The sequence below is a fragment of the Xenopus laevis genome, chromosome 8L (genome assembly GCF_017654675.1).
Source record: "Xenopus laevis strain J_2021 chromosome 8L, Xenopus_laevis_v10.1, whole genome shotgun sequence".
NCBI classification, from domain to species: domain Eukaryota; kingdom Metazoa; phylum Chordata; class Amphibia; order Anura; family Pipidae; genus Xenopus; species Xenopus laevis.
Window position 1 is genome coordinate 63,618,679 of NC_054385.1, and position 26,750 is coordinate 63,645,428.

The window sequence follows — 26,750 nt, forward strand, 5'->3', positions numbered from 1 at the left end:
CATAGAGCTTACAATTGTTTTTGAGCCACTCCAATATTAAGCTCATGTTTAGGATACTTTTCCTACTAAATGATTACCCTAACGTCAGTTAACCTTGTCCATGTCTCAAAAAATGTCATACCTTCAGTAAAGTATGATGGTGACAGGTTGATTTTTCATAAGTAGGGATTTGGTATTTTGTTAAACCAAAGGCAGCTTAAATGCAACAAAATACAGGGAAATACTGCAAAAAAACCATTTCAGTCATTCAAAAATGTAAGCTTGGCAAAAATTCATCTTGCACGGGCACAACGACCCTAAACATCAAGTGGCCCAAAGACTAAGGGGCAGACTTATCAAGGGTCAAAAAGTTGAAAATACTTCGAAATTCGACCATCGAATTGAATTACTTCGACTTCAAATATCGAAGTCTAAGTTTTTTTCATTGAATTTGGCCATTTGCAGTCGAAGTAAAATCGTTCGATTAAATCCTTCGAATCGAACGATTCAAAGATTTCATCCATTGAACTAACGATTTTTCTTCGACTTCAAAAAAACGTAGAAAACTGCTCTAGAAGGTCCCCATAGGCTAAAATAGCACTTCGGCAGGTTTAATTTGGCGAAGTATTGAAGTCGAAGTCTTTTTAAAGAGACAGTACTTCGATTATCGAATGGTCGAATATTCAAACTATTTTACTTCGAAAAGAATTCGAAGTCATAGTATCCTATTCGATGGTCGAAGTATCCAAAAAATTACTTTTTTTTTACTTCGAAAATTCCCTCGAATTCACTTCGACCCTTGATAAATCTGCCCCTAAAAGGTGAATGTCCTGCAATGACCTCCTAGACAAAGCCCCAATCTTAATCTAACTGAGAATCTGTGGCAATATTTGAAAACTGTAGTCTACAAGCATCATCCAGCTAAAGCGCAACACTGCCGGTATGGTGTGTGTATATATATGCTATATTTATTCTGTAGAATATTTTACTATACCTGAGTAAAGAGCTCTAGAAGCAGCTGCAGTATTTGCTTGGTGTGACATCACTTCCTGCCTGAGTCTCTCCCTGCTCTGAGCTCAGATTACAGCAGAGAATGGAGGGGAGCAAACTGAGCATGCTCTTGCCCAGGGCAAGGAGGTTTTAGCTGACGGCAGGAAGTCTGATACAGAAGCCCATGTGTACACAATAGAAGGAAAGAAATGCAGTGTTTCTTTTGACAGAGGACTCAGAGCAGCACTACTTTGAGGGTTTACTGGTATTTTTAGGTGGCCCTTTCTGATAAGGCTTACTTAGTTTTAACCTTTCCTTCTCCTTTAAAAAGTAAAGAGGTCTGTTAGCAGTCCCACTGCCACTAAGCAGAAAACCCTGTAAACCATCACATAAGGCAACATAAATATACAATATATATATATATATATATATATATATATATATATATATATATATATATATATATAAGAATTTTAATTGCAAAACAAAAATAAAGAATATAATGGCATGGGTAAAGATAAAGATAACATCAACAACACACATGTTCATTAATCATCATCTTGGGTGTACATAAGTTAAGAATATTCAATACTTTAAATACTTTTCTCATCCTTATTATTGCTCTTTAGGTCTTAGTTCTTTAGTTCATTTGCCCTGTTTACCAAGTCTATCATCTTTTGTTTGAAAAAATGTAGATTAAGAATGGGATGACTTTAACATAATTATTGTTTTTAGTTAATTGATATCAGTATTGGTCACAGCCAAATGGTACCGTAAAAACACCATATGTAGCTATGTACAAAACTATGAAATTACTTTCTCAATGTGCCCAAATTATTATTATTGCTTTAGTACATCTGGTCATACAGTGTGGGTGTGTTTGTTTATGTGTATATATATATATATATATATATATATATATATATATATATATATTCCTCTCTACTCTCTGTTGTGCAACTCTTTCTTTCTTTTTGCCCCCTAGTGGGGCTGGTACCTGAACTCTGACCCCTGGCGGCTGAATTCGTCGCTGTAGCTGTGACTGTGAAGCAAATGCTTCCCGGAGCTCAAGTCCTCACTCTTGCTATACCCATGGAAAGGGGCAAAGGCATCTGCTCCAGGGTCTGGTCGGTGAGGAGCAGGATGAGATGGGGGCCCACCAGGCCCATCGGGAGCCATGTGGAAGAGCGGGTTCTGGAAGGACAAGGGAATGCGTAGCTGTTGAGCTGAAAGCCCATCAGTAGTGACCCCCATCTGACTGAGCCTTAGACCTGCTGCAATGCTGGATCCACTGCCCTGGGAGAGCCGGCCCCCCGGACGTAGGCCCCCTGATATGGAAGCCTGGCTGGAGTTCAGCAGGTCACCTACAGCCTGTAAGTTGGTTACACTATTCATTCGACTGTCCTGCAAGTCCATCATGGACACACTCTTGTTCACGCTCAGCATCTTCTGATCTGGTTCTGTGATGTCTGAGCTGCTGGTGCAGTAGGCTGGTGAGGAGCGAGTAAGAGGGCGACGTGAAACAAAAAACATATCTTTTGATGGTTTATCCTTAGTTGGTGAGGGTAGGCGAGTCATGTCAATAGAGCTAAGGTAAAGGCAGAGATGGTTATTGATATTGATGATTTTGAATATGTTTATTTCCATAGTGTTATATATAAAAATCTACTTACAGAAAAGGTATACACGATTAATGTAATAAGTTATACAGAGAGTAAACTTTTCTATTGAATTCAACATATTAAATGGATATTACTATCATAAACATTTTAAACATTAAACATTATGAATGTTTACCTCACGCATATTAGGAATGTAAACTTGTCAAATGTGTGTTTAAAGGTGGGGTAATGTAATAAAAAAACACCAGGTCTAGTAACCCATAGCAAGCAGTCAGATGTTTACTAGCAACTGATTGCTGTGGGTTACTAGCAGTGCATACTTTTTAATTTATTATTTACTACAGTGACCACCTCAAGTCTATGTGAACCACATAGAAACTGCTTCCATTAGGGAAATGCATTTCTCTGTGAATAAGCAAATAAAGCTAACTGCTGATTGGTCACTATGGGACTCATTTATTAACTTTTGACATAAAGTTTTGTAGAGAATAGAGGCAAAAAAAACCCAATCATGTTTTTTTCTTGATGGCATTTTTTTTCTGCAAACACTTTTCCAGGATTTAGATGACGATCTTTATATTTTTGCAAAATTAATTTTGTTATTGGTACACACAAAGGGTTATCACAGCAATCAATCATAGTAAAATATATATAGTCACACTTTAATGTTAAACAATTATGCTAAACATTATTTCTTAAACATTTAATACTTTCCAGTTGCCACATGTAGTTTTACACAGAGGCACTATACTCCTATATACTCCTATACTCCTGACTGTCTGTAACAAACTATCATGTAAAAATTGGCTTTTCATGCTAAATAAAACTTTGGAATTCCCATTTACAAGAGCTGCTTTGCCAGATGTTATTTCTTTCTAAAGCAAAGAAAGCATTTCTCAATCAGTTTTATGACTATCAGGCCAGGAGGGATCATTGTTTTATTATAATTCTGGATGAAAACAGAGATTTTGGGGCAAATTCATCAAGGGTCGAATTTCGAGCGGTTAAATCCCTCGCAATTCGACTGGGGAATAGAATCCAATAGGCACTTCGGGCGAATTTACGCGCTGGTGAATAGTCGAATTGGCGAATATTCGCCAGGCGAATAGGCACTCGATCGAATATTCGCTCGAAGGATTTTCATTCGATCGAATGCCTTTTTATTCGATCACAAACTTGGAAAACAAGCCTATGGGACTTTCCCATAGGCTTTTAAAGCAATTCGGTAGGTTTTAGGTGGCGAAGTAGGCAGTCGAAGTATTTTTAAAAGAGACAGTACTTCGGCTATCGAATGGGTGAATAGTCGCAGCGTTTTTGCGATCGATCCAGTACTTCGACTATCGAATGGCGAATAGTCGCATCGTTTTTGCGCTCGATCTATTCGAATAATTCTACTCAGGCGAATTTACGCCAATTCGATAGTCGAGGAGCACAAAAAACTACTCGAAATTCAAAGTTTTTTTACTTCGAATCCTTCACTCGAAGTTAGTGAATCGGCCCCTTTATGTCTGTTCCTAATCTTAGAAAAATTACACAAAAATATGTAGATAATGAGGCAGCTCACGTTCCTATGCCAATGTTTTTATGAACAATAAGTGGAAAAAACAAAGGTAAGTTTAGCAAAGTATATGTTCCTTTTAATTAATAATTACTGGATTTACGTTTAAATCTAAATCTAAAAGTTTTAATGAGTTTACATTCTCTTAAACAAGAGTCTTTGAAAAGAATAACTGTACCTGTTGAGGTCTCGCACCAAGTAGCTCTGCAGCTCAGCTGAAGGTCCCCTCAGGACAACAGGTTTTGGGGGTGGCAGTCGTTCTTGGTGGCTTGGTTGTCGCTGGATGTGGGGGTTCCTGAGAGCTAGGCTGATGTCATTAAGGAGGCGTGGAAGGGGTCCCAACTTTATAAGTGCATCCTAATAACATAAAAGAGTAGCATCAGAGGTAAAAGTGCTCCAGTAGTTAAGAGACTTCAGATAAAATTTCAGAGACATAATACTTCAGCAGACATCTGCAATTCAGCACTAGATTTCACTGTATGTTTTACATTCTGTAACTATTGAGCTTGTCATAATATTTCTGGCTACTAAGCCATTGCTCACCTTACTAAGTTGGGGGATCACCTCCCAAAGCAGGGCATGAAGTGTGCTCAGCTCCCGCCCAAGGTCAATGTAGCCCTCAAAGTTACTGCTGTTGGTGAGCGAATCCAGGTTTGAGATCTCATACAGGAAATTCTGCATATTCGCCAACTCCGTCTCTAGGAACTCATTCATAAAGGACATATATTCTTCTTTACTGCTGAACCTGCTGAGAGCAGTATCTCAGTACTGATGTGCATCAATAATACTAAGCCCACTATCATTCAAAAACAAGGTTTGTATTGTATATAGATGTAGGGCCTCATTTATCAACTTTGCGTACATTTGTACCTCGGCAATAACCTATAGCAACTACAAGTTATTACCCAGGTGCAAATTTGGCCACTGTTCAAATGTCAATGTCTCTAATACTTGTCAGTTAACACAAAGACTAACAAAAAGGATAAAGCAGCATCCCTGGCAGCTAATCTTTAGATGCTGACTTGCCTGGTCAACTTCTCTACGGAAATACAAGTTCTAGGGTTTAAATTGAGGTCTTGGGCTAAATCAATGGTGAGCTAGGTAATATTGGGGGTGGGATAACTTAATATATAAGGCAATAGTCCATGGAGAAGTGGTAAAAGAGTGTAATGCATTAGAACAGAAATGTAATGCATATGTTCATATGCTTAAGTAGTCATTTCAAATGTCCAAAAAGGGTTTAAAAATTACTAGCCTAGATTAAGCAAAGAGCAATACAACCTATATCAGGTTTTAAAAGCAGATATAAAATATTTTATGCAATAAATATCTTTGAACAAGAATATTACCAGTGGGAATATATTCAAATGTAATTAAATATTTGTATATCCTGTATTTAGCATACATTTGTTAACCAAATGTTTATGCCACAGTGGGAACATTTCAATGCCACCCACACTCCCCCTGATGTTACTACTCTCACTTGTAGTTGAAGTTGGCCAGGTTCTGGATGACTTTAGCGATGAGCGTAAGGGTCCTAGATGTTTGATCATCGGGGTATTCCTGCATTAGGCTGAAGAGACTAGGGGACATAATGGCCGGACACATGAATCGGAGGAAGAGAGAGGCACTGATGAGTCGGTCTGCTATATCTTCCCGGCCGCGCTCTGCACAGCGCATCCTCCAAGATGCAAAGACTTCTTTCAACTCCCGAGGAAACATACTATGAAAAGAGAGACAAAAAACAGAAAGTTAAACACAGAAAGTGGCATGCCAAGGAATATAATAAAAGCAGTAAATGGAATAGGGGGGAGAAATTACAATAAAGTGGTTGCATTAATTATAAACAAATAGGAAGAGATCAGGGGCAATCCTGGCCCCTCCGCCACTTGAGGCAGCAGCAGTTGCTGCTGCCCCCCCTCCCCGTGCACTTACCTTTTTGCGCCTGAAGGGGTTGAGGGGGGTCCACGAGGGCGGCAGAGAGGGCCAGTATGCTAGGGCAGAGAGCCTAACTGCGCTCTCTGCGCTAGAAGAGCAGAATTTCCGGGTTTCAAATTCGGCTCTTAAAGTACTAGGAGTGACAATTTTGCTGCCCCTGGTACCTCAACTCGTCTCATTGGTGAAGCACCCCGGGAAGAGATAGAAAGCTACTGCAGGGACAGAAATCTCAAGAAATTTAAATCTAAAATATAATTCACCAATATTGTTTATTAGTACCCAGAGACCTCCATTTCTTTGGTGGCAACTTTTATTGTTGTCTGCTTTCATTTTTTACTCTGTAATATGGTTATGGTCACAGTTCCTCACATCTTGTTGTAGGAGGCAACCATTATATCTTTAATGACCCTCACATGTGTAATAGATAAAATCACATGACCTGATACTGACCATTGAGAGTTAAAAACTTTGCAAAGGGCGAGTTCACAGCACATCCTGAGATTGGCCTGGTGATCGGGCAATGCAGAGGGTGGACAACGCATGGGATCAACCTCACAGTCCTCCTCAGACTCATACAGTGCCCGAATAAACTCACCTGAAAAAAGAAACAAAGAATGTTTTTAAAAATGTACAACAGAATTACACATATACACATAATAATAAATACACATAATAGCATCTTTACCAATGGCATCCTTGAGGTATCTCTGTCCTATCAGTTTCAGATACTCCTCTATGGCTTTAGTTGCAAGTGTGTTCTCACGGAGAATAAGGTGCTCTCTGTCAAGGAAGCGATCAACCTCGGTCATAGCCATGTCTGAAAGGAAGTCCTGGGGAGAGAGAGGAAGAGGGGAAAGGAGGCAGAGAGAAATAGTGATAGAGAAAATGAGAGATTGATAGAGAAGGAGATGGAGTGTCAAAAACAGAGAAATAGGAGGTCATGAGGGTGGAAGATAAAAGGGGGAAAGGGTTAATAGAAAATGAGAAGAGGAGAGAGAAAAAGAGAGAGAGAGACAGCCATGTGGAAGATGAAGTCCTGATAAAAGAGAAAAAGTGAAGGAGAAAGGATGAGAGAGTCTTTGACTCCATCTCTCCCAGTAGAGAGACCAGTCACTTACATAATTCAGCACGACTACTACTTACTAACCAATATTCTTTTTTTATCATTTGCATGTAAATCACAGACTTTTGGAACTGGGGACAAAAAGGAACTACAAAACAGCTTCTACAGTAAAGAGCTCCACTTAACAAACACACACACATTTATTATAAGCCCGCTGGTAAGGGAAATGGCAGAATACACGTATGAATTCATGTTGCGTTGATTAACAATTAACAAATGCCATGAACCAAACAGTGCATTTTACGTCAGTAGGACAATCAGCATGTACTTCTAAAATATACTGCAGAACTTTTTAAAAATAACTAATTTCTGATCTTCATGCTTTGTTTTAATGTAGGACAAATACATGTCATGACATGGTGTCAAGTTATGCAGATGTCTATTATGAAAATGCTACTACCTGAGATCATATGAATAAAAAATCTTATGAAAATGTATACTTGGCTGTTTGCCAGTTCATGACATATATGCTTTGATTTACTGGTCCTATAAAGGTTAATGTTGTACAATGCTATGGAATGTGTTGGCACATTATAAATATATAACAACATGTTTTGCATATCTGCACATTCCAAATTACACCCAAATTCTTCACAGAAATATATATATTTTTTTAATGGGTGTTCACTGCAGTATATAAAACATACATTGTAAAACATGCTACAAAAGCAGCACCCCTTCATCCATGGGAGCTCTTACACTGATAGACCAGACTACTGCTGCATGTCATCTACTAAGAGAGAATTGACTTCTCGAAAAATGCAGCTCCCTTTAATCAGGACGCATTCCATAGGTAACATTGATTCCCACAAACAAAAATACAAGAGGGAGTTGGCTCAGTGTAGCTTTGGAAAAACAGATTCATGTAACTGGGGAAAGTATAACAACTTTTTAAACACAATCTCCTATCATCTTAAATTAGATGATCCTTAGATGATAAAAACACATTTTAAACAACCCTTTAGTCACGGGTTAAGAACCTTAACCATAGTGATATTTTCTAAAAAGATTTTGACAGGATAGATGTGAAGACATAACCAACCAGACTGACGTTACCATTTGTTGGCTATCATTTTCTGGTTGGGCGTGTGAAAAATACTAAAGGAACATTTTTATTTGTTTCATTATTTCTATAATTGTCCTTGCTTGTGACCTACTAGGGCCAAAGTCCCCAGGACATCGTCTGGTACTACGGGCAGTTTAACCCTGGCTCCAGAAAACAACGAAATCAGCCATTTCAGCATTCTACTCACTCCCCTCTAGAGAAGCTACAACAATTTGGGACATCTTACTTCCATAAGCTCCAGGTATCTTAAAGGTTCCCTACTGTATATTTTATGTTTTATCTCCACAATGGGGTTGTCTAATGGATACATTAAGAGCTGATATTGTTTTGCCCTGTGCTTTATTCCCCAGAGTTACTGTGAACATATAACATTGCCTTAGAAATCACTGGTAGACTGGCAACAAGGGGTACAGAGGTTACAACCACCAACAGAACCTGGAATCAGAGGGGGCACACGAACATGGAAGTTCATAAACTTGTCAGTTTTATATATCTCTTTCTTCTTGCTTTACCCAGAGAGATCTTTATGTTGGTCATAGACACCACTTAATGAACATGCTACATGCAAAACTAATATGAAGGAAGGAATCATTTTCTTGGCAGAAAAGATGGCACACCCACCTACCCTATGTGTGATACCCCTGGCATAAAACAATAGCCAATCTTCTGGTATCACCCTCCACATCTAGGCTGCTTCAATGTATACAAATCATAGATAGTTAATATAAACCTGACAGTGAACTGTATGAATATAAAATAAATATGCCTGTAAAGTTTTAGTAATAAATGATCACTAATCTAAATAGGAACCACTGCTACGCTTCACTGACTTCTGTTCCAATCATTTAAGCTGTTGGCTAAAATGAATAGAACAAGAAAAAGGTGCCTATATTATGTATGACCCTTAGGACAGTATCCATCCATTCATTCCCCCTGTGGGCAAATCAGTTGGATACTATGTTGTATTGGATAATGTATGTCCACATTAAATAAAATCACAGCCTATGTTAGCAAAGTTCTTGCCTTAAATATACTTGGTGACTTTTTATCACTGGAAGAACGTTCATTTAACATTCATCGAAAACACACAGCTATTAACTAAAGACTTAGAAAACACCCACAGTACAGATTATCTGCCATACAACAATATTGCATCTCTAGCTGATCAACCATTCCAAGTACAAATACTCTCAGGGCTGCCCAAAGGCATAGTGAATTGGTTAATTAATAATCCAGCAAATACACACTCTAAATAACTAGCCACACTCTATGAATATTCCTATCAGTGTACTATCTCAATCATTTGCTATATTATGGATATGCCTACAACTGATTTATACATCTTCAAGCTTGCAGTATAAAGCAGAGTACATGCAGCTTCTAAGACACAGAATATACCCATGTACCTTAGCTTTGCCTGTGCTTTGCAGTATATGCACTAAAGCACACGCAACCTCCTCTTTGCTCTTCACACTTAGCACAGGCTCCAGTACAGCGCACAGCATTCGGTAGTTGTTGGTGACATACTCTGCAAACTCCTTGTACAGCTCCATGGGGAGGATGCTCATGGTTTGGTATCGGGATTTTAGGCGTATGGAGGGACAGCTGCTCTTCCCCTTATAGGATGTGGGCTGAGAAACTGGGTACCACTGCTCCACAAAGTGGCGCCCACTGATGCTGGCAATAGGCACATTCACCATGCCCACATAGTTACTCTTTTCCTTGCGCCTTTTCTTGTCTGTGTCTTTGTAGAGGTGCAAGCGCAGGTTCCGAACAGCTGGAAGGTTGTTAAATTCAAAGTGTTCCCCCCAAAAGACAGTCTCACTCCGAGGCTTGGTGGTGGTACGGGCATACAAAATATCATCCAAACAGAGCTCACAATAATAGCGCTTCTTGGGGGGAAGATCACGGCCTTCAATAATCCACAACTTTAACACATTATCTACCCGCCGACTGTTATCCTAAGAAAGGAAAAGAAGAAGTATAATTATACAAAGAACATTTGGAAGTGGTAGCTCACCTTAAAATTATCTTTTAATAGGCATAATTGTGCGCGACAGGACTGATAACTGTACTCACGAGACCAAGAGAAGATCGGCAACCCAGCTTCCAGGCACTGAATGAACCTTTCTGTATTTAACTCCCACACGTATTATTGTTAGAACCCTTATTTATTCAAGTGACCGGTGAGGAAGCACACATCACAAAGTATTGCCTCAAGGTAAAAGATGTAAAATAAATGTTTACTGATATGTATATGACAATTGGATGAGATCATTTTATAGGTCGCTAATTTAAATATAAATTTTCTGGTGGTTGAGTTTTCTTTCAGGACCTTCTGCTTTAAGTTTTTTAGTTTATGCTTGATTAAATAATGACTACTAGGAACTAATATTATATAAGGTTTTTATAGAATAAGAAGTGGATCTCTGCAGCTTGGACAAATCAAAAAAATGGAAAAAGGAAAAAAAAACAATTATCAGCAATATTTTACCTTGGGGAAATATTTACACCTGGAGACATAAGTCACAACAGCCTCATAATATCAGGTCTAGCTCAGCAGCTGTGTCTGACTTGGAAAGGCATTATAGCTACCAATATTCACAATTAAGTATTTCTATACCTTTTAGGCATGGTGCACCCTGGTTGACAACATGTATTGTAATCAAACGTTTATGGGTTTACTATACAAAAAATAATAACAGGTGGCGGGCATGGAATTAAGGTAGAATTTATGGAGCAGCTTTTATATGGAATCCAGTCCAGTCCATGCATAGGTTTAAATTCAAATTTCGAAGAACCAGGAAAAGTCAGAAAAAAGATAATACATATGGAGCAAAAAGGCAGAGGAATCATATGCTTTCTAATAATTATATTTCTATTTTGCATTGTATGCTTACACAAAAGTTTATATAACAATTTGACGAACTAGAAACTATCTTTACACTTGCCTTTATACCAGCCAAATAAGGGTAAAATAAATTATTTGGCATTATAGAGAATAAACTCCCAATCTGCTGTTTGATTTATTTCACACACTGAGGGACCCCAACACCCCTGGCCTGGTTTCCTACAGGTAGTAAAAACAAGATGTATTAGCATTCCTCATATTGTTTGTTTCACTAATCTGCATTCTTACCTGTCTTCCAGCTAGCTGAATGTTATTTCCATAACATTCCTTTTGTTTTGTCAATAATGAATTTTCTTTATAAACACTACTGATGATTGTCCAGTTGGTAATACAATACAGAGATGGGATCTATGACTGTGGATACTTGGGACCTGGTGGTTTCCAAATAAAGGATCTTGAAGATGGAAATCATGTTAACAATACAATTATTTGCTTAAAATGGGAGATGACCTTCCTGTAATTTGGAGCTTTCAGGAAAATGTGTTTGCAGATAAGTAATTCCATATCTGTATATGCTGGTTGCCCTAGAAGCATCCTACTTTCACCCTATGTAGAATGGTGGAAGACAATCAAAAAACTCTATTTTATTCTTCTTCTCCCCACTATATGGAACATGACAAAACTCTTTATAGAAGGCGGGGGTCAATAGTCTGCTGGATCATTCCTGGTTGGTAGGATGGACAAGAGAGGTCACAAGAAGGGCCAGGCTTGGGGTGACACATACAAAGTAACACTGACAACTGCATAATAAAAGTATTTGAAAAAGGAAACTTGGGGCAATGTAATCTGTAAGCAGTTTTAAATGTGATCTACTAACCCACAAAAATCAGTCAGATATTTGCTTTCATTAATCTAGCAAAGTAGACCAGCAAATGCTATTTTTAAAAGGTTGCAATGGTGTCTATGTGTTCCAAGTACCAGTGCTGACTTTGCACCTGTTATTACAGTCACTGTAAAATAGTTTTTAATTTTTTAAGATTGCAGTGGGTGTGGATTTATATATAACTGTATGTTGGGGAAACAGATTAAATGAATTAGACACTGTAGTGTATTTTGTGGCAATTTTTGTACCTTAGTTCCCTGTAATTTCTTTTTAGTCATGGTTTGCACAAAAAAACCCCATTGTGCACATTTTTAAGAACTGCATGTGCAAGATGTATTTTTTGTATGCACTTTAAATGGTTTGTCTGCCTAGAGAGAGTGTTTGGCTCAAAATAACTACTAAATTATGTGTTTTCACAAAAAGCTCACAGCTTGGACTTACATTTCGGTACCTGGCTCTTCCCAGCAACATGTCAAAGACTAGAATTCTAATTCTGCTGACAAACCTTTTCCAGAACAGCTACAGCAGAGATGGCGATGAAGGAATGACCCATTCCCGGGTTCTAAAAGCATTGTAAATCATCCTTGAGTATAATATGCCTTAATAATTTACTGAAATAGGAAAAATATCATTTGCCAACTAACAGGCATTTTTTTAAAAAAATTGCCAATTCTCAAATTAAATTGGAAAATATATAAATCCCACCACCTGAAAAAGAGGCATCACTGACGGTGCTCATGGATGGCACGAAGAACTTCACTTTAATATTTATTACAGCGCCTGCTATACTTATTGCTGCCCCAAAACCACTTCAACTCACCTACAGGCCCGGATTTGTGGAGAGGCCATCAAGGCCCGGGCCTAGGACGGCAGGACTTTAGGGGGCGACATGCCCCCCAAACACACCCACATTGGTTCAGAAACATTGGAGATGTGCAGGAGATCCAATAGTTTTTTAAATTTCCTGTGTGCCAATACCCATTGCTCTGGTCCCGATGATTAACATTTGAGCTGGGACGGGGGCGTCAAATTACAGCGGGCCTAGGGGCACCCGCTGTAATTCCGGCCCTGCTCAACTATATTGTACTTTGATTCTGAATTAATGGGTAACAACTTGCTATATAGTAATACACTTTACAGTTTTTTTAAATGCAGTCTTCAGGCAAACACTGACAATACATTTTACTTCACAGCAATCTAACTAAAGGGAGTGTTAAATGACCCTGCATGTGGTAAATTTTGCATGACAAAACACAGATTAAATGCAAACGGTCACCCAGTTTATTGCCCAGAATTATTTTCAAACAAAAGGTAAACAACTATGTGTGAGACAAAATATTGTTAAGTGTGTTTATTGTAAGTCTTAGAATAAGGTTCCTTAAGAAAACCACTGACAAATTAGGAGTAATTGTTATGATTGGTATGCCAGCTGCCAGGCAGCATTTTCTATCTATGCCATTTAGCATACATGCCCATCGTTGCATTCCCACGTGCTCCAAAATTCAAACTGTGACATGCCTGCCAGACGTGACAATGTAAACTTGCCACAACTGCACCACTGAGAAATCAATGTTGAATCTGAATAAGAAATTTGCCTCTGGACTGTTTTGAATATGTTCAGTACTCAGTATTAAGATAAGATTACTCAGAACTTGCATTATTCGGACATAACAGCCATGACATAAAAGACATGTTGCCTTTACTCTCCCAAAACTGTAGTATACACAATTTGTCCACGTATATTGTTATGTAATATGAAACAATACCCACTACCTACTTTGTCCATGCTCCAGCATGAGGGTTTGGCTACCATTTAAAAAAATAAAATAAAAAAACCTTTATTGTAAGAACTATAAAATAATACCACTGCAAAGTCACAACTCCTACAACACCTGAGCGTCACACCAGCTAGGTCCTTATTCAAACGTTTCCTAATAAAATCAACCAATGCGGTTATTACATATCATTTCCTTTGCATACTCAACTTAATCATTCTTCACCATTCACTATTACTAATTACTGAACACAATTAACATTTCATAACTTATTTCATCCTTACAGAATTCTTGTCTGCTGGGTAAAAATCCAGAAATCCCTGAGAATCCAAAACTGGTTTCCATGTCTAAAGGGTCGAGCCACTTTTCAACATTTTCACCCCAAAGTTTTTGCCAAAGTATTTGCTGTTACCATTAGCAAAAAAATGTTTACCCAGTGGAGTATCTGTGTCATTGTTGTCAAAAGATGCAAGGTTGATGACATTTTTACACTCAGTTATATGAAAAGCTTAGCGTTGAATCAAATGAAATACTGTAACATTACTAGCAGATGAAAAAAGGTGAGATTTATCTATCACTTGACAACATATATATACGATTTCTGGCTGCATATTGAAAGGTGCAATTAACCGAAAACCATGTTTTAACTCCATCATTCCTTTTATGATCTGTTATAGAGATATTTGGTGAAATAATATTACCTAAAGTAGGTGCCTCACATGATACATGTGTTATTTCAATATTTTTTAAAATCTCTTTTAACTGTTTATTACCATATAAAATGACATATCATTGATTTGTGAAATTCTTTACTGTATACTGTAGAAAAATAAACAAAATAATTATTAGTTAGTGTATAGGTCCAACTATCAATAGGAAATATCCACACCAACTACACCTACTTTTGCCTACTCGTGCTCAATCTACACCCCTCTTGCATCTGAGACTCGCATTATTCCATCTCAGGTCCCACTTTGTCAAGGGGCCCCTAACTACAATATCCCGCACCCTGCTGATGGCAGCCCTGGATAGCTTGTTTCTCACACAAGGTATCAGTTATTATAATTATTAACACATATTTATAAAGTTAGAAAATATTTCATACTGCTGTACAGTAAATCAGTTTATACTTTCTAACCACCTTAAGTCATCAATCCTCTTTCACTATCCAACTATACAGTGTTTGGGAGAAATTAGCTAAAATATGCCCCAATGCTGGAAGAATATAGCAATAGCAAATCTCATAGACATGTTTATACAGTATATATGACCTAATTGCAGTGAAATGTTGTTTATCACAAACACAGCTGCACTTGAACTCATTCCTTATTTCAGGCCACAGGTTGGTGTAACCCTGGTGTTACAACCCATACTGGCAGAAAGTGTTACTGTTGTAGTACTGAAGGTAGAATGATTGTTGGATTTAGTGTTGCAAAACATTCTGCCCGTCTTATCCCATATTCCTTAGAACAATGCACCTCCTAAGAATGTGTTTTGTTACTGTTTTATCTCATGGAATCAAAATGGCTTGTGCAAATGCTACTACCTCCTTCTAAACAGATCATAATAATGAGTGCAATAACAACTCAAAACTCAGTTATGGTCCATCTTTTATTGCTGCACTAAGCCCAGAACTGCCATAATACTACAGTTACCTGAGATCCCTTTGCACCAAACAGTCCCTCGATTATCAAATACACAGGCATCATCTCTACAGGATCCCTATGGACTGGGGGCATGCTGGATAATGCCACACACTGTTTGCACAGTATAACTTACAATAAAATATTTCAATAGAAGGGATGCAATACCTTGTTGAAATGTCAGTGTGCTTGCCTCTATTCTATTGCATGTGGACTTCTGCACAACTGCAGCAGAGTCAGTGATTGAGAATTAGCTTGTTTTGAAAGGCACAAGTATAAATAGTGAATCAGATATCTGTGTGAGCCACATTTACCACCATGGAGAACAATGCTGAGTAGTCATAGACAGTTCTGGAAAGTGGTATGAAATACAGGTGTGACCCATATACAGATACAAACTCCACTTAGTATTAAGCAGTGATTAAGGTGACAGTGTAAATTATACACTTGTGTACATGCACTATGCTTTGATTTCATTACTTGCCATATAAATTAAGTGCTAAAATGCAATTTTGTGTTTGCACCGATAATTAACTGTAACTGGTTGACCATAAAGGTCAGAGGTTCCAAAATATAATACCAGATCTGTCTTTATACAACTGCTACAAAATCCTTAAAAGCTGAAGGCCCCTATGGTTTTTTGTCATGAGGTCTAATCTCACATTTTGATAAATCTGCCCTTTAGAACAGAATAAGAAGGTACAGATTGGCTATTAACAACAGTTAAACACAGTGAGGGTGCATTTCAGCAGTGCCAAATACAATTACCAATACAAATACCATACCACCATTGTGAGGTAGACAGGTGTGGGAATATAAATGAATGGAAATATTTAACATACTTCTTAGTGGCTTTACTAGAGCTTAATGTGCATTCATGAGCAGTAACCTCTAGGCAGCATGTAGGGACATTGGTAGTTCAATTGCACTGAATGGTCACTTTACATGTCACTGGTCCCTTTGGTGGCCAAGTGCTGGGATCAGAATAACCATTAGATACTTATCTCAACTGTATCCAGTATTCTGTTATCTACTTTTCAAGTCATATTATTATGTGACAATGTAACATTGATATAAACTGCATCTTCATCACTGTGTGTACACATAACTTCACTGGCTAACATGGTGCACTTCTTTACAACTTCCATTGGTTAACCATAGACACAAAGGGGCTTTACTATTAACAACACTAACAAGGTGTATATACGACCAGATAGCTAGAATCTTTGCACACAGCAAATACAAGGCAGGTGGTGTGAATAAGTTCTTAACAACACAAGTTTTCTTTTGAACTTTTAATTGCCCATTGTGCATGGGAAAGAAACAAGAAGGATATACTGTATATAAAGAAACTAAATAGTATTTATACATAGAGGTATTGCAAAATAACCAAGCCAGGAGGGTTTCAAAGCAAACTATGATGTCAGATATGCAAATAATTTCACAATGAGACACTGTATCAATAAAATATCAAGAATTAGAATGTGTAAAGGTATTCCTGCCTCTGTATATAACATAGTAACATAGTAAGTTAGGTTGAAAATAGACACACATCCATCAAGTTCAACCTTTTAAATCTATATATATATATATATTTTCTTGTATTTGTATTTCCTTTAAATATAACTAGAATTGTAAATTCCTTATTGCTTAATTTGTGCAGACAAGCCCTGACATTTATAAATATTTCATGCCTATAGGACCAACAAATGGCAAAGTCTGATGTGCCAAGGGCTGTCCAACAGGAAAGTCAAATTTACCTGTGATACTTCAGTTCTGCACAAATCTGCAAAAAACCATAGACTAAGGATCTAGGGAGCAGTGACACTAAGGGGCAGAATTAGGGTATTCTGCGGTCGAAGTAAAATCGTTCAAACGATTCGAAGGATTTCATCGATCGATCTAACGATTTTTCTTCGACTTCAAAAAACTTAGAAAACTGATCTAGAAGGTCCCAATAGGCTAACATAGCACTTCAGCAGGTTTAATTTGGTGAAGTATTGAAGTCGAAGTTTTTTTTAAAGAGACAGTACTTCGATTATCGAATGGTCGAATATTCAAACTATTTTACTTCGAATCGAATTCGAAGTCGTAGAATCCTATTCGATGGTCAAAGTATCCAAAAAAAATTACTTTGAATTTCAAATTATTTACTTCGAAAATTCCCTCAAATTCACTTCAACCCTTGATAAATCTGCCCCTAAAATACCTGCTTTTAGTAAAAATGAATGTGTAACATTATAAATACATTTAATATTACATAGCTTGTTTCAGAACAAAGTAGAAGAAGAAATGTTTCTACCACTTCAGAAATGAACTACAAATAGCAGACCAGACTGGCCATGGTATAGCAACTATGACTAGTATATTTTATTTTTAACATATTTTGCTAATTACTGGGGTCTACTTTAAGAAGTTAGTTGGGTAGGATCAATTTTCTGAAAGCTACAATGTTCAAAATATGCTATTAGTCAAGAGTGACTTGGGAACTACACACTACTTTAGCATCCCAAAGGACCACTATCACTGGCAATGATCAATAATTACTGGCTACACAAAGTACAGTGTGAGTATAAATCCACAATATACATTCAGTAATTAAATCTTGCAATATAACACTATAACACTGTCCTGAATAATAAACACAAATCATTTACATGAATGACACACTCCTGTTTTTATTACACCAGTGGCATCCAAACAGATCTCAATAAAAACAATATATGACTGCACCTATTTCCAGCCATGATTAATATGCTATAAATGCCTCTTAATGAATACAGTGTTCAGAAGGCACTCAGATGTACAGTATCAGTGATGTAAAGCAAACAGAAAACCTTGCCCAAAGCAGATTACAATATATATCTAATAAAGTACTGTAGGTGTTATCCATACTAATTGAAGGAAGAGAGTGCCTTCTGTCTACCATATTCTGCGAGAATTTTCCTACTTGATAGACTAAATCATATACAGTTAAACTCTGCTTTTATGTTTTTCATGGGACCATAATAAAAGGTAAAATCCAGGAAAAGTAAAATGGGGGTATGTGAAATCACGGTTTTCTGTAGAAAGGGTACAAATTGGTGCTGCTGGAAAAATCACATTCACAGGTGTAAACAGGGTTTTCTAAGAAAAATTAGGAACAATTATGATGTAAAATGCAGGAAAACATACTTAAAATCTGGGAAATGCTCCCATTTAAATAAAGTAATACATGAAGGCCTGTAACAAAACGAAGATTACATAAACCGGGGTATGCAAAATAAGGGTTTGACTGTATTTCTACACACTAAAACATAATTACAAGCAATGCTACATTATTCTAATTCTAAATTTATATAAAATGTTTATATACCGTTTATATATAGTATAGCAAGCCTGCACTCATTTTAAAATATGTCAGTATAGCACAAGAGATCTAGATGTAGAGTGGAACATATTTCTATAGTATGGTAACTGAGCTTTTTAAAGCACATAGTGATGCCTACATCTGCACCCGAGCCCGCCTGCATCCGCCTCCTCACCAATATTTATAGGCCCATGCCGCCTGCCCTGATGATGACATCACAAAAAGGAGGGGGTGAGCATGCGCCTATAAAAACAGAAGACGGAATCAGAAAGCCGCATGGGCACGGGTGGGACCGGGTTGAGCTCTTCTGCCTGCTCTCCCTGTCTGCAACCTGCAAATGAATTACTGAGGTCGGCCCGCAAATCACTACAATACAACTATTAGCAAATCAACAAAGCTATGTTGCACTACAATGCAAAAACTGACACAACTCTGTACACTGTAATTAATGCAGGAGTTGACAGTGAGCAGAATTATACGCAGCACAATAAGACTACAAGAGAAGAATTCTTTTTCTATTTGGTATAATCAGTATAACCAATCTTTGCACGGAATGCTGTGTAAAGCAGCACATAGCTCAGAGATTCATTAATAAACAAGATTATATCCTGTACCTTATTGGGCTTTACAGCTCTTTGAAGATTCTCAATCCATTTGTCTCTTTCAGCGGCAGAACGGCAGGCAAAACATTTGGTACCTGATGATGTGGTCACCTAGAAAAATAGGATATTGACAAGATAGCAAGAAAGAGAGGCCTTTCAGTACCACAAATGATCATTTCTACTCAGAGGGAGAGAATTATATCTCCCATCCCTCCAAATCAGGGAGATTATGTGCCAGTGCATGTTACAAATAGGCTCTTTTACACCACTACTAAGCTGACCCACGGTTTTAGTTTTTTAGTTTAGTACAAAGTAATTCTAAATTGGTGACTCATTCTCACCCTCTACAAGGTCTACCTTTAGCCTATTATAGTTCAGTTTCACCATACCTCAAAGCAGAACTCCTGTCCCAAGATGCTGCTGTGTACAGGCTTTACCACAGAATCCTCATCCAAGTTCAGATCCAAAGCCTCTGCAGCACTGCTAGGACTAAGCAAGGACTCGTGAGAGTGTGACTCCTTAAAGGCCTGCATGAGACGTGCCCTAAGAGGGACAGATAAGGGCAAATACTTAAAGGAATGCAAGCAGAGGGTAAAATAAACTGGAAATTTTGAAAATTTGGTGCCGAATCTACTCAGCCAGGTTGAGGCATAACGATTTAAGTTAAACATATGCAAGTGTACATTAAATATACTAGGTGACTATTGAATACACAATGAATATTGTAAGGACAGAAGATAAACTAAGAAATCATGATTCAGTAACAGGCTACAACATTTTTATAAATGTTAAGTGGTAAGCAAAAGTAACTTATGCTGATGCAGAAATGTTCATAATGCAATATAAACTGCAGTCAATTCAATTAAACTGAAAAAAGGTCACATCATGGAGTGGAAGGACAGATCATTATTTTTTATGGAGCACCATGTGTGGTAGGTGGAATCAGTCAGTGCAGTGCAAGAGATGTTCAGAGAGCATATCATGCAGTAAATAGACAGATGAATCCATTGGTCACAACATGCAATAAAAATTAGACTAGATGACACTATAAGGTGGATACTGTGATGGATACTGTAAGAATACATCAAATAAACACATTTTTGATGTTTCCAAATACTGAATCCTAAGCACATCCCAACTTGAGGTTCAGTTAACAGTCTGCACATTCTAGTGAACACACAAGAAAATTAATACAGTTAAAGTCATCGGTCTCACCTATCGTGATCAGCGCTTCTAAACCTTGGCAAGATTTGCCGGAAACTGCTGGTCCTGTCTAATTTGGGCTGACTCTTTGTCCTCTTTATAGAGCTCTTCAAACGACGGCTCAGGAATCCCTGCTATATATACAGCGATGGACACAAGTGAACCAATTAGAAGAGAGTAAAAGGGCCATGCATGAAAACAGCGAATTAAACCAAATGCAACTTTTGTTTAAAAAAAAAAGCAAAAGACAATAATACAAGAGTCAATAGTTTATACATAGGCATAAAAAATTTAAATGTGTGGAGGAAAAAATAAAAACATGCAATTTTTTGTTGGATAGATTATACAAGTATGGAATTTATTTTCTGGAATAATTGTATCCATAAATTGCTAAAAAACAGCAATTTCATTTCCAGATGTTTCCTATTTAAATGGAACTTTCCCACAAAAACCTCTTTTCTTTTGCATAATTCAATTCTAAGCAACTTTCCAATATACATTAATTACAAATGCTCTGTGTTTTTAAACTTATTTGTAAATTGATTTCAGTTACAAGCAGCATCTGATTATCCCTTTTTGTTATTTGGCTCTGACTCTCAAAACAATATTGCAGATCTCTTTCTTAGGTTTTGCTTAATAATAAGACAATATATTGCACTTGACAGCTAAAACAAGTCTGTTTTTATGACAAAAATTATTTTAAATGTTTTTAGTAGCTTTAAAACTCTATGGAAATACTCTCTTACCCATGACTGCACTTTAGTTTTTTTTTTTTTTTGGAAATGTGCATTATTATGGGTTTCAGTCAGTAATTGCTAACTATTATTTGCACAAATTTAAGTTAAAACTCACTTATAAACTAACCAGTTTACCTCTTGGCTACAGAATGAGGCATTTGAGTAGATACAATTTTCGCATTTCAAGTAGAAGAAAATTGGGGCTATTGGTGTACTCACAGAGAAAAGATATGCAATTAGTGGTGTTGTTCTGGGATTGATGCTTGGTTCTATTCTGTTTATATATTCACCACTTGTATTCAAAAGGTGCATCTTTCTGCAGATCACACGAGGATCTGCAGAAGAGCTGACACAGCCAAGTGCAAATTGATTTATGGAAATTGGAGAAATGGACAAGGAGTTGGAATCTCAAGCTAAACAACACAAAATGTTAATTAAAGTATACGAAGAAAAAAAAGACATTCTCATAAAACGGAGTGAACTGAAGAATTTTAATGTTGGCAAAACACAAGCAATGTGATTAAGGGGTGTAGAAATGAAATAAAATGCTAGGTTACATACAAATATATTAGTACAAATAAGAAGGTAACTGCGACATCAAAGGCCCTGTCTACAGAAAGCTATTAATAAAATAGAAACCATCCAGAGAAGGGCAACTAAGATGATTCATTCTCTAAATAACAATGCATATCAAGAAAGACCTTAAAATATACAGTCTAAAAGAAAAAGGGATGTCAAGATGTAACAGTCAAAATGAAAAAAAACTTTTGAGAGCAAAAGATGGAAAGAACCAGAACACAAAAAGTTTGGAACTGGGAATTTTAAAAACTAACATCATAAAATATTAGTTAACAATAAACATGATAAATATATTAAATATATGGTGGGATCTAAATTTGTAAAAAAAAAATCAAACATGCATGGCATTGAAAATCTGTGAGCCATGCATTTGCAAATGTAACTTTCTTGAAGTTTACAGTCCAATTTTGAATAATAGGTTTTCATTCTATATGTGTGTAAAACGCTTCATGAAGGACATTTTACCCTTGATTAATTCCATGTTAGTTCAAAAACCATTGTATTCAAAATAGTATAGTTGTTCTCTGTTATAATAATATGGGCCCTGCAATCCTGTTAAAGCTTTGGGCTTAACTAGCAGCACCCAAGGCTGCATTACTTTAAGACTATATTATAGCACACATCTTTCAAATATGCAAGGTAAAAACGCATTCTATTTAAATGTATACAAAGCCCTTTCGTTATTTTTACTAAGCAAGCCACATGAACACAGCCTTGGGGTCTATGATAGAGAAGGACAGTCTGGGTCCCTGCGCTGACTGCAGAATCACTGGATCATGTTGATCCTTTTTTGCTGATAGTTCTGCTTTTGTAAGTAATTATTACTTGAAGTTCCTAAACCTGACTGTTTTGCCAACCTGACTGTCCCATCTCAGTTTGTCAGTTAGAGTTTCTAATACTAACAGACTCCTGCTACACAAATATGGCAGCCCCCTCATAGTGGAACATGGGGGTAAGAAAGGTATTGTAAAAGCATCAGGCATATACTTTTATGGCAAAATTATAAATAGCATTCAAACATAATGTTATGATCAGTATAAAAAAGATTATTTTCTGGTGTCAGATTTTCTGTTTCTGCGGTTAGAATTAACCTTATAAATAAATACCATAGTAAAATCAGTGGGTCTCAAATGGGCAAGCTTTCTCTCTCAATCAGAATGCATACAAACATATCCAAACACTTGATTAATTTTGTCTTATATTAGAATTAATTATACTGTATTTGTGCTAGTGGTTACTTTATTCTAAATGGTTGCAACATCTATAGTAACCAAAAGTTCTATGGTCCACTAATCGATAACTAGAAGACATTGGGCCCAAGAGCAAATTGTTTTTAGGGTCCTCTAAACTTTGGAATAAGTTGTCCTTCATGAAATTTCTTATGAGTCAGGGCTATAATATACAATCCCTTTACATCCTGAGTACTCCCATTAGAATGTCTGTTTTGATTGTTCTAAATCTCCATGATAAGTGAAAGTTAACTACTGATTTGCTATGGATGGTTGCTAATCTTAAAGGGATACCGTCATGGGAGAAAATAGTTAATAGTGCTGCCCCCGCAGAATTCTGCACTGAAATCCATTTCTCAAAAGAGCAAACAGATTTTTTTATATTCAATTTTCAAATCTGACATGGGGCTAGACATATTGTCAATTTCCCAGCTGCCCCAAGTCATGTGACTTGTGCTCTGATAAACTTCCATCACTCTTTACTGCTGTACTGCAAGTTGGAGTGATATCATCCCCCTCCCTTTTCCCCCCCAGCAGCCAAACAAAAGAACAATGGGAAGGTAACCAGATAACAGCTCCCTAACACAAGATAACAGTTGCCTGGTAGATCTAAGAACAATACTCAATAATAAAAACCCATGTCTCACTGAGACACATTCAGTTACATTGAGAAGGAAAAACAGCAGTCTGCCAGAAAGCATTTCTCTCCTAAAGTGCAGGCACAAGTCACATGACTGGGGGCAGTTGGGAAATTGACAAAATGTCTCGCCCCATGTCAGATTTCAAGATTGAATATAAAAAAATCTGTTTGCTCTTTTGAGAAATGGATTTCAGTGCAGAATTCTGCTGGAGTAGCACTATAAACTGATGTGTTTTGAAAAAAACATGTTTTCCGATGACAGGATCCCTTTAATAGGTAACCTAGGTAAACTTTTTTTTACTAGCAAATAGTACTAGAAGAGTAATAATATGGTTACAGATATGATTTAGTTAAGTAAACTTTATATGTTTCTTACCGTCGGTCGAAAGGGTGCAGCGGGAGGGGCGTCCATACTGGGCTGTCTCCCCCCTGGGACGCTTTTCCTCCGGGAACGTGCAAGTTGATAATCTGCAATTTGTGGGCATAATGCACGAGAGAGTGAAATTAAAAGTGAAAAGAATGGTCTAAATTACATAATGACAATCAAAAGTAAAGCATTTCATTTTTAAAGACCAGTAGCACGAAAAATATTAAAATGGTCAAAATGTAGTTGCTGTCTTCCAACTTAAGGCAGCAGTGGCATGCACAAGTTACTCCTTCCAGCACCAAAACCTCCTTCCCACTACCTACTAGTACGGCCACACACAAAAATTTTAATAATAAGCACTAGAGAGGGGGAACTTTCAAGCTATAGAGGAAGCTGACCCAGTGGACCTAAATTACATTAGCTTTTGGCATATCACACGATTTTTGACCATCTCTGTTTTCAGCTCAAACCTACATTTTCAACTGTTGTCAATATGCATCTGTCTTGCAGTTATGGCTAGTAATGTTAATTAATGGAATGTGAACTGGTCGGCACATACAAGGTGGTGACAGATAGAACCCCATGCAAATTTAAGCAATTTTTGCATGATAGTCCCTCTGTCATCACTACACATGCATCAGCAATTTTTCATGAATAACTTTATAAGCATTGTCAGATGGACAGGCAGGGGTTGTCTGCTAGATTGCCATAGCAGATGAGCGAGAGGAGCAGAGCCAGAATTAACACAAGACTGCATTTGCATCCCAGTGGAGTTCAGCACTGACCACATTACCCAGTCCAGACCTGGTTATAACTGCTTGCTTTTGAGCAATGACTTGGAAAAGTTAGGCATAATTCAAAGCACAAAACCTCTACCCTTCTTTATATTATATTTACACCCTAAAACAAGTTAGAATCAAGCCATTGACCTATGGCTCTCCATTTGTTGCTGAGCTGGCCATCATCAAATCCCCCCGTCAAACACTCTCAGCATAGAAATGACGGGAGTATACTAGAAGGGTCATTTACAAATAGATGCAATGAACATTAGTTTAGTACTTGTGTTCAAACACTCTGCCATGTTCACATCTGGATGCAAATTGCATCCATTCTGACTCTTCTTATGAATAGTGCAAATGTGCCTACTGACATTGGGAAACCTTAGTGCAGCCACACTGAACTCTGCAATAGCTCAAGGATTCCCAAAGTGGGGAGCATCAATAGGCACATCAGACTTACACCCAGCAAACCAGATGCAAATGCTGTTTCTAATGTGTGCTCTAGAAGTGGACACTCTGTAAATGCAGGATACGACTTTCATCCAATTTGCAGCAAAAACGCAAAAAAGTGCAGTTGTGTCTTTTTTTATGTATCGAGTGCAATTGTGCTGGACAGAACTCTGCACACATTCTTAATAATACTGGATTGTGAGTAAAGTGCTGTGTAAAGAAACATGACAATTGTCAAACCTTGCCCAATGCATTCTGCACTTGTGGTCATAAATGACCCAGAGGAGTTGCTGTTCAGCAAGAATTAGAGATTAATTAATTCGTGTTTTCATATATAAAATCTAGCCCTTACCATGAATGAATGTATTTTATTTGCAAACTCATGAAAAATATGCCATTAACCAGGATATTTAAATTACAGACCTTCCAATGCTGAAATACAACTCCCAGTCAATGGCTGACAGGGGCTTGTGGGAACATATATGTAATTTCAGAGGCAAAGCATATTTATCCCATGCACATTGACCATACATACTATAAGCACAAAGTCTAAAGAATGCAAAGCCTACAGCTGAAATACAGAGTATTTTTAGCTAAAAAAAGAAATGCTAAATTCTGGCTTCATTTTATCATTGCTCCACCCTTGGCAATATAGAGAACTGCAGGCAGAAGTAATATTTGCTGACTGCCCCAAATCCCAGGTCAGTTGTTTCAGAGGCCAACCTGAAATGATAAATCTTGATCTTTGGATTATTTTTTATCTATGTCTTTTTAGTCATATTTAGCTACAGGATTTCACCTCATTTCTTCCTCCTGTACCCCTCCCTAGTCTAAATAATTCATTCTAGGTTTGTACAGTAGGGACATAAATGTACACTGCACCAAACTCTTGCATTATGCATAATAAGGTGGTCACTCAAGTAACTGTACCCTTACATTGTGATTTCACCCAGTATATTGCCTAACATTGACACAAATTAAAGCCATGTGCATTTATCCAGCAATTCATGTCGGTCAGGCATTAAGGAGCATATGGATTCTTCTCAACTGATTAACTAGGTTTGTGTGCATTAAGGTATTCAATATGCACAAGTAGTCTCTGACACAATAATACACACTGACACATATAAACTAAGATACGCATATACTGCATTTGGCATGTGCCTGTGAGTATACAGAGACTAGTATTACATACCCAAGTTTTATACCCCAGATCTCACAAAATGTAAACCTGAACTCACACGTAAGCACATATTGTGTTTAACATAAACACAATAACACTAAATAAAACACCAGTGTACAGAGCAGTATATAATACACACAGAGCTGTATACAACACACACACAGAGCTCTGTGCAGACGCCCACACAGACACATTGAAATGCGA

The 26,750-nt window shown here is 37.4% G+C and overlaps 1 protein-coding gene across 17 annotated transcripts in view; it reads right to left on the minus strand.

The window, feature by feature from the left end:
* LOC108698543 (ras/Rap GTPase-activating protein SynGAP) overlaps positions 1 to 26,750 on the minus strand; it is a 117,432-nt gene that overhangs the window by 22,895 nt on the left and 67,787 nt on the right. For 13 of the 17 annotated variants that reach the window (XM_041572834.1, XM_041572840.1, XM_041572841.1 and 10 more), the window contains 11 exons: positions 24,144 to 24,235; positions 20,595 to 20,716; positions 19,769 to 19,922; positions 19,392 to 19,490; positions 9,683 to 10,237; positions 6,773 to 6,917; positions 6,538 to 6,682; positions 5,633 to 5,872; positions 4,693 to 4,897; positions 4,328 to 4,506; positions 1,967 to 2,557 (listed from right to left, as the gene is read on the minus strand). In XM_041572834.1, the coding sequence (XP_041428768.1) occupies positions 1,967 to 2,557; positions 4,328 to 4,506; positions 4,693 to 4,897; positions 5,633 to 5,872; positions 6,538 to 6,682; positions 6,773 to 6,917; positions 9,683 to 10,237; positions 19,392 to 19,490; positions 19,769 to 19,922; positions 20,595 to 20,716; positions 24,144 to 24,235 (2,527 nt within the window). The remainder of the gene's footprint in view (positions 1 to 1,966; positions 2,558 to 4,327; positions 4,507 to 4,692; positions 4,898 to 5,632; positions 5,873 to 6,537; positions 6,683 to 6,772; positions 6,918 to 9,682; positions 10,238 to 19,391; positions 19,491 to 19,768; positions 19,923 to 20,594; positions 20,717 to 24,143; positions 24,236 to 26,750) is intronic. The other 4 variants (XM_041572842.1, XM_041572835.1, XM_041572837.1 and 1 more) reach the window with 3 other exon arrangements.